A 13,375-nucleotide genomic window follows, 5' to 3' on the forward strand; every position below is an offset into this window, starting at 1 on the left:
ATAATGAATAGTAGAATTAACCAGTTATTATAGTTAAAATAACAATAATGAATAGTAGAATTAACCAGTTATTATAATTAAAATAACTATATTTTTGTGGTTAAAAAGTATCTGTAAAAAAATATGAAAAAATGCAAAAATTAATTTGCGTCGACTTGGGAATTGAACTTGGAACAGGTGTTTCTAGAGCCTACCATTGACCTACGCCCTAACCTACCTAACTACCTAACAGATTACCGTAATGAGGCGAAAGTAATTATTTAAGTGAATTAATTTTTTTTTTAAATCTAAATATTTTTATTTTATTATTCAATTTTTAATTTGTTTTTGTGTTTAAGATTAAACAAATAATTAAAAATATAAATAGTATAAATTAAGTAATTAATTAAGTATCAAATGTATTAATAATAAAATATTCTATTATAAGTAATAGATATCTGGTAGATAGCATTTTACCAATATTAATATAATATAATATAGGTTAATGTATTTTATTTTCATAAAGGAATATACAGTATTCCCCATACCATGATAATAATATAAGGAATAAGCATTAGCTAACAGGTATTAAAATAATCAGAAAAAATTATAGGTATTAATTTTAATTGATAATAATGATTAAAAATAATAAATGGTTTTTAATTTCATGAATAATAAATATTAAAAATAGGTAGGTATTACATTAAATTATTATAAACACTAAATTACATTTACATTTTTGCAAATTAAAAAGTTATACGATACAATACATCGAATAATAATTAGGTAAGTATTTTATGATATACAATTAATCATTAAATTATTACAAACAAAATTATTAAGAAGTCACTAGCTAGCATGTGTACATATATAAATAATTAGTATAATATGAATAGTACATAAGTACCTATATTTATGAACTTAAAAATAACATAAAATATATAAAAAAAAATGTTAACATATACAAAATATATCAAAATAAAATTTATTTTTGATTAATATATGTTTTTCCATTTGGCATGTAATGAAAGGTACTTGGGATCTGTTCTATTAAGTTATTTATATTTAAACACACCATTATGTGGTGATCCATTTTTACCTCAAAGGCTTGGACATGTTCATCATATGTAATAGTAGTAAATTTATTGCAAATTAAAGAGGGATAATTATTATTAGGTAAAAAGTATATAAATTTAATGAGCACAAACAAAGGCATATCAGATATGTCAATAATAAGAGTCATATTTTTCAAAGAATATCTTATGTTTTTCACTTCAACCCATGATACAAATTTTGCAGAAGTTAAATCAATATTTGGGCTGTCAATTAAGTTTCTTTTCATATCATTTATTATTTCATTTGAAATATTTATAACATTACCATATTGAATTTCAGATGACAAAATGTTTTGTGAAATTATTCTATAGGCAAGTTTAAGTTGGTGTTTTAGTGTTAGAGTATAACAAATATTTTTTCTGCTAGTAATTGATACTGCAGTCATCTTTGATTCTCGATGTTTGGACTCGAATCTCATTGACCATATGTGACATAATGGTCCAATTTTTTTCATTATATCTGGATAATGCACTAAATGATGGTGTTTTGGTTTTAAATTAGTTTTAAATAATTTGAGGTATAACTCATGATGTTCTGTAATCAGTGTGCTTAATAAAATTGGACATTCTTTTGAAATGTATTTTGCAGTAATAATATCAATAATTTTTTTTAAAATTAAGTAAATTGACCAGATTTCTGAATTTGTGGGTATTAAATCACCAATCATTAATCCCAAGTGCCTAGTAAAACAAAGCATTTCAGTTGCAGACATTTTAATTTTACTTGTTTTTAAAAAGTCAACTGATAATAATGGTGGTCGATTTTGATTCTCAACAGGACCATAGTTAAAACACTGAATTCTGTTATTTAATGTATCTAACGAAAAGTATTTAAACTTTATAATAAAATCATTAAGTAAAGGAGCCAAGTCATAATTGCATACACCTTCCAGAACATCATGCATAATATCAATAGAATAATTTTGAGTTACATGAAAAGAAGGTATTTGGTTCCAAACACAGATTTCTTTGATACCAGTTAATGAAATGTTATTCATTTCCAGATCTGATTTATAATTGTCTTGGTTTCTTAATTTATTATTATTTTGCACAGTTTCAAAATTACATTCAATTTTAGAACATTTGCAAAATCTGCATGGGTAATTTGCCATAAATGATTCCGTAAACCCTAAAATTGAATGTAAACCTAAATTGTCACCAATAATTAAAGCCAAACTAAAATAAACAAGTTGATTTTTATTATCTATCATTAAATTTATGCCTTCATTTTCTAAAGAAGTAATATCTAAAATTAATTGTTTAAATGTCATATTATTTCCAAATTGTTTTCGATCTAATGAATTAAATAATAATGTCAGAAAAATATTATTTAATGATGAACTAAATTCTGGTGGAAAACATGGGTTGAAAGATATATATACAGCTCCTAACTTTTTTAGACCTGCATGTGACCCCAAAGGGTTATTAGTTTCATAGTCATCAAAATACAAAAAATATGGTAAAATTATTTTATTGGGTTGATTTATAATTTTTTTTTGCCAAACTTCACTTTGAACAAAACTACTGATTATATATTTTTTATTAGAGTAAAGTTCATCTAAGTAATTTTTAACTATTTTAAAAACATTTTTTTGTTCAAAAAATAATTTAAATAATTTATTTAAAGGTATATAATAAGTATTAACATTTACAGCTTTTAATGCTTTGTTATTATGTTTTACCTCATCTATAAATATAGTTCCAATTGGAATTTCTTTAGGTCTAATTAAAACACCCATATCTTCTAATATATTTAATCTCATATATTCAGATTTTAAATTATTAAATTGATTATTTATAGCATCAAACATTGATGATATATTCGATATAGAATCACTATCACAGTTACATTTTTTAAGGTTTACAAGAACTTCATTTTTTAAAATATTCATATAACTCTCATTCATTAAATTTATATCATTAATTAAAGATTGAACTTTATTTCTTGGTATTACTGACTCATTATACCATTTTGATACAAATTTGATTGTTTCAAAAGACACTTTTTTTTTAAATTGATCTAAAAAATTTTCAGTGTCTTGATCCAAATCTTTTTTATTGATATTTGAGTAAATATTACATTCATCAAATTCAGTGGAAATTTTAACATTATGTTCTTCAACTTTAGAACTTACAGAAATATCAAAGTGACTTTTCATATGCTTCCCATATGAGTTCAAAGAACCAAATATTCTATTACATAATGGTTCAACACATTTGTATTCTGTTACATTATCAAACGAATGAAATAACTTAAAATGTTTGGTAAAATCTAAAAATGTATAGAGTTGAACTGCACAAATAAAACATTTCATTTTGTTAATACTTATTATAAATATATTAGGTACTTGAATGATTTATGTACTATTATAATAAATAATAATAATGATTTTAAGCATTAAAAAAAAAAAAATAATCAACAAAGAAATAGATTAGAATATTTATAAATAAAATTATACAAATAATATTATGAACTAAATATTTATAAAGGTATTTATGTCTTATTGTTTATTTAAAATAGTAATAAGATTAGATATAAATTGATAATTTTTATCAAATTTAGTATTAATTTTAAAGAAAAATTGTTGAATGAATTGCCAAATTTGTTCACTTTCAGTAGGGTAGTTGAGATGAAGCATAAAAAACGACTTAAAACAAATGTCTACTGCTTTTAGAGCACTCTCTAATTTAAAAAAATTTTGATTGATAACAACATAAAATGATGAAACTTCCAACCTGTCTTGTGTTCCAAGTTCTGGGCCAACAAACACCATGTAAGGTTGTACTGTAAGTTTCAATAATTTATTTTTTGCCCACTTTGCATCATCGATTTCGCGTAATTGTGAAATATCCTAAAAAATAATAATAATAATAATAATAGATTTAGATTAATTTATAATAAATTATTTCAATTTAATTCATAAAAATACACATTTAATATGTCCATTAATAATTTCAACTTTGTTTTTCTTACATTTATATAATGGATGAATCCTTGTTTAATTTCTAATTTTGAGGGACGCCAGTTTTTTTTTGTAATATTGTTGATTGTCCGTTTACAACACACATTTACAGGGTTAAAAAGTTCAACAAACAGTTTTAAAGTTGCAATTGTATCATTACCTTAAATAAATTAAATAAAAAATAATTTAAATTATAAAGATTTATATTAATATTATTATTATTTGAATTTGAATTAAGTATTAGTATGTATGATTCTTTTTTAATTCAAAATATTAATCTTTCATTTGATAATTCTTAGATTGAAATATTAAATTGAATTATAATTCATCATCTATATGTATTTTGTATTTATATAATATTACATAAATACAAATACATACATACATATTATACTTTGATTATGTTGTAAATACTAGTTACCTAAGCAATGTAAAATATTTATAAGGCTAAAAACTTGCCTGGTATAGAAGGATTTTTGATTTCATTCATTAATGTATGATACATTTTTAATTTTGGTTCATACATTTCAATATAATTATATAATTGAATCTTGAATAACTCAAATGACGAATAAAATAAAAATTCTTTGTTTGGAAATAATTTATTGAAATCTAATTCGATCTAAATAAGTAAATAATTGCATAGCATTTAAAGAAATAATACATTTAAGAAATATCTACTAGGTATATATTTTATTATAACAAAATTGTCGATACTAACTAACATAAAACCTTGAGCTTCTTTAATTGGCGGAAATTCATCAAAATATGTTTTTTTTTCATCATTGACATTTTTAATTAAATTATTATATCTGTAGGAAAATGTGCATTTCCATTTAGTTATAACAGTATCCCAAGGGTTAATATTATTTTTTAGCCATAATAGGTCATCTTCAATGTCTTAAAATAAATAAAACAATTTTGAAATTTAGATATTTTATATAAAAAATATGAATTATTAGTATTTAAATTAATCTTAATAGTTTCTAAAATTTACTTTCATTTTCAACAGTAGATGATATCTGTGGTATATTTGATATTAAATTGGTTTCAGTACTAGTAACAGTAGTAACTGATGTTATTTTCCTAATAACCTTCCTCATATTACAATATTTGTCCCATAATTTACCACGGTTTGGTGTCACCTTGTTGCCTTCTTTTTTGTAAGGTATATAATAAGATTCTTTCGACTCTGAAGGGAATAATTGTGTTATACTTTCAGATAATTGTGCTAATGTGAATGTAGAAATTTTTTTAGTTAACGATTCCTTTAAACAATGACTAATTATTAAATATGTCATTTTATTTTTTAAAGTTGAACTTAGAATTTGATGTTGCTCAAAATATTTTAATATGGTATTTCCTTCTTCATACTTTATCAGAATTTTATAAACATCATTTTGCTCCTGTTGTAGTTATATGAAATTTAATAAATTATTTTTTTAAAAGGTCGATTGGTTAATAAAGAATATCAATATATAATTATTATTAAAATAAAAAGAATAATTTACTTTTGATTTTATTATTTTATCTGTCAACTGGTTCATTGGTATATTATTATCATTGTTATAAATTATTATATTCTCATCAACATCATCAACAATCTCAAATGTTTGTATTTCGTTTATATTTATATTATTATTATTAGATCCTGAAGTGATATTTTTCATGTCAGTACCCTTAAAATAAATGTCATTTAACTCATAAAATATAATTCAAGTAATTTAAATAAATAATTTTTACCACTTCAGGAATTTGCTGTTTTGTTTGTTTTTCTAATAAAATATTATTATAAATTTTTGCTCTTAAGCCAATTTTCGGAATTAATTCTTTTAACATTTCTTGGGTTAAATTTAAAAGAGATTCTTTATCAATTTCTTCTTCTAATTAAAAAAAAAAAAATTAATACTGAATTTTAATATGATTAATGCAATTTTTTTATTTAATTTTAGGAAGTCTTAAAATTTATAAATTATAAATCTTTGTTTAAAATTGTATTTATATATTTACCTTTAAATCTATCAATTATATTAACAGGCAAATCCCATTCTTTTAATTTTTTGTTAGTCCAATCGTCCATTTTAATAGATTACAAATTTAGTATGTACCTTTATGCAAAAAACAAAATTTAGCAATGTTAAAATAAAGTACTATTTTTTGTTTTTTTTTGAAAAATATTTCATACTAGAAGTTTCAGTCTACTAACCAATGAACATTTTTCAATAACAAATAAAACAAAATGATAATATATAACATAGGTATAAACATAAATATTATTAACATATAAATATATTTACTTACAAAAATTGATATTTAGAATATAATTTACCTATAGATTTTTATAGATTTTTAAGTATTTTTTTGTATAGTTAAAAATATATTTAATAATGTCTACTTACCTATTAATGTTTATAAACGTAGAAATTGTTAACTGAGCCACTCCTTTTAATCTTGCTCGTGTTGAAAATTTTTATCTACTTTTACACAATATAAAAATACAAATCATACAGATACATTAACACATCTGATCGCAAAAGCAGATGCAGACGCAAACACAGGTCACAAACGAATGACGATGACAATATTGTAAACTTATAATAATGCTTATAAGTTGTAATAATGATGTAGCAAGTCCTGGAATTTCTTTAAACACGTCATGTATATGTTTATACAAAATCAAAAATCACGATTATTGGGAAGATTGTAAAATCATGCGAAATTCGATTTAATAGCGAGTACTCTAGATTATTTGAAATTACATATCCGTACGTGTAAACGATTAACCCTTTTTTACGAATATCGTTTAATTGGAACTATATAAGTAGGTATTAGATATAAACACGCAAATTCACTATAATATGCCATTTAGATACTATAATATATAATTGCGAGTTACACATCGTAGAGTATGCAAGATATCTTTGATTGTAAAATCATGGAATTCGATTTAATAGCAAATACTCTAGATTATTTGAAATTACATATCCGTACGTGTAAACGATTAACCCTTTTTTACGAATATCGTTTAATTGGAACTATATAAGTAGGTATTAGATATAAACGCGCAAATTCACTATAATATGCCATTTAGATACTATAATATATAATAATAACACACGGAGTATGCAAGCTATCTTTCCTTGAACTAGCTATCACATGTGTAATGTGACAAAAGTTATTCGAAATGTTCAAATGTTTTGAATTGTATTTAAACCAAATTTTAATCATTTGACATTTCATAAGTCATATTACTATTGGTACAAAATTCTAATTTTTGAATTAGGCGGGAAAGTTGCGCCATGGTTATGGTTGCTATAACTGTTTAATATTTGTACACCAACCATTTCATATGGTTATATTTGAATTACTAGTTTATATAGTTGCAATAACTATAAAGCAAGTTGGTTTGACTATAATTGTTCAACTAATTCATTTTAGTATTTTTAACTAAACATATTGTTTGACACAACTAAATTATTTATTACACCAACTAGAAACTATCTAACTATTTACTATAACCAAATTTTTTTTTTCCGTGTACATTGTGACATTCCTTTGAATGGACATCTTCGCACCAGCATGAACAACCTTCGACAAAGCACATCATCTCTACAATAGTGGTAATGTGCAATACATGGTTATTTATTGTTATCTGTAGATAACCATAGTACAATACAAAATATGCAATAATATAATGATAGTGAAAGTGCAAAATTACCGGTCAGTATGTTTATATCTATATCAGTATACTTAATACTTACTACTTACAACTATCATTACGTTACATTGCAATAGTATTAAATTAGTAGACATAAATCATTATTAGGTGTATTAGTAATTAGTATTACTATAATATTTTCGTAAGGTTAAGAAGATAAAAATGTGCCATTAAGTTAATAATAATTAATTTATAAATGTAAAATATCTCAGACAGACCACCTCAATACGTGTCAAATCATATGGTTATATAGGTATTACAGTATAATACAATATAATATCTGTATAGATGGAGAATATAATATATATATTATAACTTATAAAGTACTCAACAGATAATGTGTATCTATGTGTAAAAACTTATATTTTAGTAGCATGTTTATATTATTTTTTAGCAAATGCGATTTACCTAAGATATTTAATTATAACAAAGAAAAAAATACTTGAAAAATTTATAGAAACATACAGTATAGGTAGTATGGCAATTAAAAAAATTCCTATTTTAATTCAAATTGAATATTTTATAAATTTTCGTGTTTTTGGCGAACTCTGTCAAAATTTAAATTTTAAATGCTTATAAAAATAGATTTGTTGCTAATATATTTTAAAATTAAAATATATTTATATGACTATAAGAATAAAGTATGAAGGATCTTATATTAAATTTCAAGCATTTTGATCGTACGAAAAATTATTTATTGACATTATTTATAGAAATAGAACTAAAAAAAGTTGGATTCTCGAGTATCTATGAATAACTCAAATAGAGTTCAAACAAAAAAAAAAAATCATATTATCGTGTACAAAAATGATCGTGTAAAAGTTTAGTAAAATGTTCAAGTATCTACGTTTATTATGTTTTGAATCAAAACAATGCTAAATCGATTTTTTCAAAATCAGATTTTGGATAAATATTTCTGGTTATCCTAATTGTTTGTTTATTTTTCTCGGTAAATTTAAAAATACGGGAAATTTTAAAATTTAACCTCTCTAGACTAAAGTTATCTATCAGATATCATCCTTTAAGTTAAAAATCGACTACTTATACATTAGAAAAATCTTTTAGAATATAAAAACTTTTACTATCGGAGTATGCTGGCGGCACCTACTTTTTAGTTTTAAAATGGATCATGAAAAATGTAGACGATAATGTCACAGAATAATATAATAATAGGTATTATGATTATTGTTCATGTTCACGCATGAATACGATATTACGAATTACGATAATACCCTTTGTAAAAATTAAAAATGGTCATAAAATATCATATCTTTTAAATATTTAATATTTACTGACACGGCGTAATCATTTAGCCCGATTTAGGTACCCCCAAAGTACCAACACGATTCAATTTATTATGTATTCATAAATGTTATTGAAAATATATATTTTATGGTACGTTATTATTATACTGTTGTTATTAACTTACAGTAGAAATCACAGTCAGTTTGGCAGTAATGACGTAGATAAAGATCGACCTGTATAATAACAAAACACAAAACACTTTCCCGGTCATCGCCGCGACCGCGGTACGAGAATATTATTGAATAAGCTGCCGAGTATGAGACCTTGTTCATGACGTCGACCTGATATCGTTAACACGGTTACGGTCGCGGCGGGGTGGTCGTTGAACATATGTTTAGATAACAAAGACCAGAGATAACAGCGATGTTATTGTTGTAGTAAATGATTTTCCCAGAGCTGTGTATACTGTATACGCGTTGCGTTTGCCGTTTAGTTATTATTACGGTTATTAGTTCATATATTGTAATAAACTACCAAAGTACTCAGCGATATCAAATTATCAACCTGACTTCGTCAATTTAATGAATAATTATTAATAATCTTTTATACTAATATTCATAATAATTCGTAAATTTTCGGCAGTCATCGTCGAATTGAAATTTTCCCGCCTCCGAAAACAATTCGCGTGCTGAAAATTGGTAGACCCGTTGTCGGCCAGCTAGCTGTTTGCCGTGAGGTTATGCGACAATCGACGACAGACGTGGAATCCGTCTTCAACTTTTAAGTAACCGAACTTGACCGCCGCCATGTCCAAGACGTCCGGTTCGGCTGCGTCCGGCTCGTCATCGTCGTCATCTCAACAGCAAGCGTCTGGAGTCGCCGCTGTACCGGCCGAAGACAATTTCGATTTTCTATTTAAAATCGTGCTTATCGGCGACTGCGGCACCGGCAAGACATGTGTCGTTCAACGGTTCAAGAGTGGAACGTACGCCGAGAATCAGGGCAACACCATCGGTGTCGATTTTTCCATGAAAACCATTAAAATCGACGGCAAGAAAGTCAAGGTAATTTATTCGTCTTTCTTATAATGCCGTGCATAGGTCACATAGAAGCATTAAGTGATGTAATAAAAACAATACCTTGTGCTGTACTTACTGAAATCTTATGTTATAGCTTCAAATATGGGACACGGCCGGCCACGAAAGGTTTCGTACAATCACACAAAGTTACTATCGCTCAGCTAATGGAGTCTTACTAGGTAAATGTTGTTGATATCATATTACAGTACAATTTACTGCATTGTCATTACAATATTATCATATTTTACAGTATACGACATTACAAAACGTGCTACTTTCTTGAATTTACAAAGATGGGTTGAAGAAGTACGTCGATATACTTCATCTAATGTATTACTCGTGTTGATTGGTAAGTATTTACACAAAAATTTGGCTCTTATAAAGCTCATCATAATCTTAAATCATTTCATCTAAAATAATTTACCATACAATCTTCATTGCTACTTAAAACAGTATAGTAGTTATTTCAAAATTAGTGAATACAAAAATATAATTAATGAAAACAAATGAAATAATAATGATATAAAATTGAACCTTAAAACTTTGAATACTATACAGTAGAGCAGCAATTCTCAGCCTAGGGTACGTGAAAAAAAATTGGCTAATGCAGAAAATGTTGAATCTGTTTATAAAAATTCATTTCAAAAATATTCATGATATGTTATTATTTATTAAAAATGAAAATTTATGTCACAAATTAAAACTTAACTGTCAACTTATCTAATAGATATGGAGTATAAAATGTAACAAAAAATTTTTTATTTTTTATTTAAATATTTTATAATTAGTTATGTGAAAAAGTTTAAAAATTATAATGAGGAGTACAATCTAGCAAAATATTAAACTTAGGGGTACGGAACAAAAAAAATGTTGAGAACCGCTGCAGTAGAGCATCGATTATCCATACCGATTGAGACTTAAGGGTATACAAATAATCAACTTGTACAGATGATAAAATTGAAACCATGAATAAAAATATACAATGGACATACATTTAAATGTATTATATAATTAAAAATAAAACTAATGTGATGTATGTATTATATGCAAGTATAACATGATAAAATAAGTATGTATGTATTGTTAAAAGTATGTGATGTAATGAAATTAAGTTTAAAATTATACAACATAAAATAAATATATATTATTTTTAATAGCTTGTAGTTCGGATAAACAACGCTCTACTGTATTGTATATTTATATTTTATACTTAGAACTTAAGCTTGCAATGCTAATCATATTTGTATACCTTAATCACGTCATTACATCTCAAAAATAAGTTGTTAACATTACTATGGTAAGTTATTAATCTATAAAAACAATGAACAATCACAACTAACTTAGGCAAAATATAACAGATTATTTATGATAGATTAGTCTTTGTGATCAATTGTCATATGGTAAAATGTTTGAAATTGATTGTTTTGTGGTTTATTATTTATGATCAATCAACCTATTTCCTTTGTAGATTTTCATAATAATATTCTATTCTATTTAATAAACTTCATATTTAATTTTCAATTTATGTAGGTAATAAATGTGACCTGGAGGAGAACCGCCAAGTAGAGTTGTCTGAAGCAGACGCCATGTGTGAATACTTTCCAGAACTATTGTCTGTCCTGGAAACGTCAGCTAAAGAAAATAAAAATATTGAAGAAGCATTTGTCACAATTGCTTCTGAACTTAAAGTAAGTGTTAAGATTTTATTGTTTGTCAACAGCCCATTCAATAAAAAATTTTATAGAGACGTCATGACCAAAGTGCTCATATTGAAGATGAACCTAATCCTGTCATCAACTTGAGTGAAGGCGAGAATGTTCAAAAATGTAAAGGCTGTACATTGTTATAAGCTAACACTCTTAACATTGAAACATGGTACAGTAGAACAAATCAATATTTGATCATTATTCTAAAACCCGATGATGAACATGTATAATTAATTATGCGTTCATAATCCTATGGTAACACACTTGTTTAATGTAAAACATTTAAAGTTTTATTTAGATTGTATTTAAAAAAAAAAAATATGAGGATAGAGACACTATCCCAGAATTTTTACACACGTTTATGATCCGCGTTAATATTGTATTTAATTTTATCTTTCGTAACTTGCAATAACTATTTATGTACTTGAACTTCACTTTGTTAATCATTCAATCATCATGTACTAAAAAAAAAATAATATTAAATAAGATTCTCGAATAGTTTTATGGGGGCTCGTGTTTTTTTTTTTTCAAGTATCTCCCCACATGGTCCACAGGTTTATCTTACTGAAAATAATTTTATCAGTATAGAATATTATATTATAGAGTATTAATGATGTTTTTTGTTAGTCGCTATCATATTTTACGATATTGAGTACATGATATTATTCATACAATATTTATGTATTCTTATCGATATTCTGTAAATAGATATATGTCCATATCGAGAATTTTAGAAATATTTTATTTTTCTTCTGTCTAATAATATCATTTCACAAATGATTTGAATTAATTTTATTAATTATATACATATTTTTTCTTTATAAATTTAGTAATATATATATATACATATATATATCTGTATGATAATTGATTATATGTATTTATATGTGTATAAATACATATAAGAGTATACATACATTTGTGTAACATTATTACCATCTTTTGTAAAAGCACCTCTAATAATATGGTGAAGGTATTTAAATATTATATAATTTTTTTATTATTATTATGTGTAGTGAGAGTAGGGAAATATTAATAATTCTATTATAATATACTTAATACTAATAACTAGTCACATAAAAAATGTATGAAATATTGTATTGTAGCAGTTCCTTTCATTGGTTAACAGTTGTTTATAATGATAATAATTTCCCCCCTACAAAAATTTGTGATTTGTAATATTTTATGTAAGATGTGTGGTGGAAAATTATATGTACTATATGTATCTAAAAGAAATTATTATTGTTTAATTTTTTCAACTTTATAGATGTTTTATTATCAGTATCTAGCTATTTTTAATTCTGAAATATTTATGTTTTTTTTTTTGTAAGAATTATTTTAAATTTTTATTTTTTTTTTTATTTTTATTTTTTTTTTTTTACTTATATTTATATCAATCGTATACCTGTAATAATTATGTATACTGTTGTGTTTTATTTGCACGGAATGATGGCGACCAGTAATCATAATTTGAAGATCAAACAACAAAGAATTCAAATGAGGGCTCGAGGTGGGAAATTATGTAATATTATAATAATTGTCTTTTTTACATTGATATTTCAATATTTAA

The 13,375-nt window shown here is 24.7% G+C and overlaps 2 protein-coding genes across 2 annotated transcripts; one reads left to right on the forward strand and one right to left on the reverse strand.

Moving 5' to 3' along the window:
* Window positions 1-3,622: 3,622 nt before the first annotated feature.
* On the reverse strand, window positions 3,623-6,137 carry LOC112598971 (the record flags this gene model as incomplete). Its single annotated transcript, XM_025345656.1, has 8 exons — window positions 6,068-6,137; window positions 5,801-5,940; window positions 5,569-5,736; window positions 5,055-5,463; window positions 4,839-4,957; window positions 4,517-4,559; window positions 4,069-4,217; window positions 3,623-3,946 (listed from the first exon to the last, which is right to left on the reverse strand). Coding segments are annotated over exons 1-8 (1,422 nt in total), but the record flags the coding sequence as incomplete, so codon positions are not given.
* Window positions 6,138-9,473: 3,336 nt separating this feature from the next.
* Window positions 9,474-12,309, forward strand: LOC112592602 (ras-related protein Rab-43). Its single transcript, XM_025336717.1, has 5 exons — window positions 9,474-10,084; window positions 10,194-10,278; window positions 10,350-10,448; window positions 11,630-11,787; window positions 11,844-12,309. The coding sequence occupies exons 1-5, from the start codon at window positions 9,827-9,829 to the stop codon at window positions 11,946-11,948; spliced, it is 705 nt and encodes a 234-aa protein (XP_025192502.1). The 5' UTR covers window positions 9,474-9,826; the 3' UTR covers window positions 11,949-12,309.
* Window positions 12,310-13,375: the final 1,066 nt, after the last annotated feature.

Source organism: Melanaphis sacchari, unplaced genomic scaffold (assembly GCF_002803265.2).
Source record: "Melanaphis sacchari strain LSU unplaced genomic scaffold, SCAv2.0 Contig0_pilon_pilon, whole genome shotgun sequence".
Classification (NCBI taxonomy): Eukaryota; Metazoa; Arthropoda; class Insecta; order Hemiptera; family Aphididae; genus Melanaphis; species Melanaphis sacchari.

What these genes read in the sequence shown, in the direction of transcription:
- LOC112592602 (XM_025336717.1), top strand. Translation starts at nt 9,827, where the DNA reads ATGTCCAAGACGTCCGGTTCGGCTGCGTCCGGCTCGTCATCGTCGTCA. An exon ending in TGTATTACTCGTGTTGATTG is followed by an intron (nt 10,449 to 11,629) that starts GTAAGTATTTAC and finishes CAATTTATGTAG; the next exon opens with GTAATAAATGTGACCTGGAG. An exon ending in CAATTGCTTCTGAACTTAAA is followed by an intron (nt 11,788 to 11,843) that starts GTAAGTGTTAAG and finishes AAAATTTTATAG; the next exon opens with AGACGTCATGACCAAAGTGC.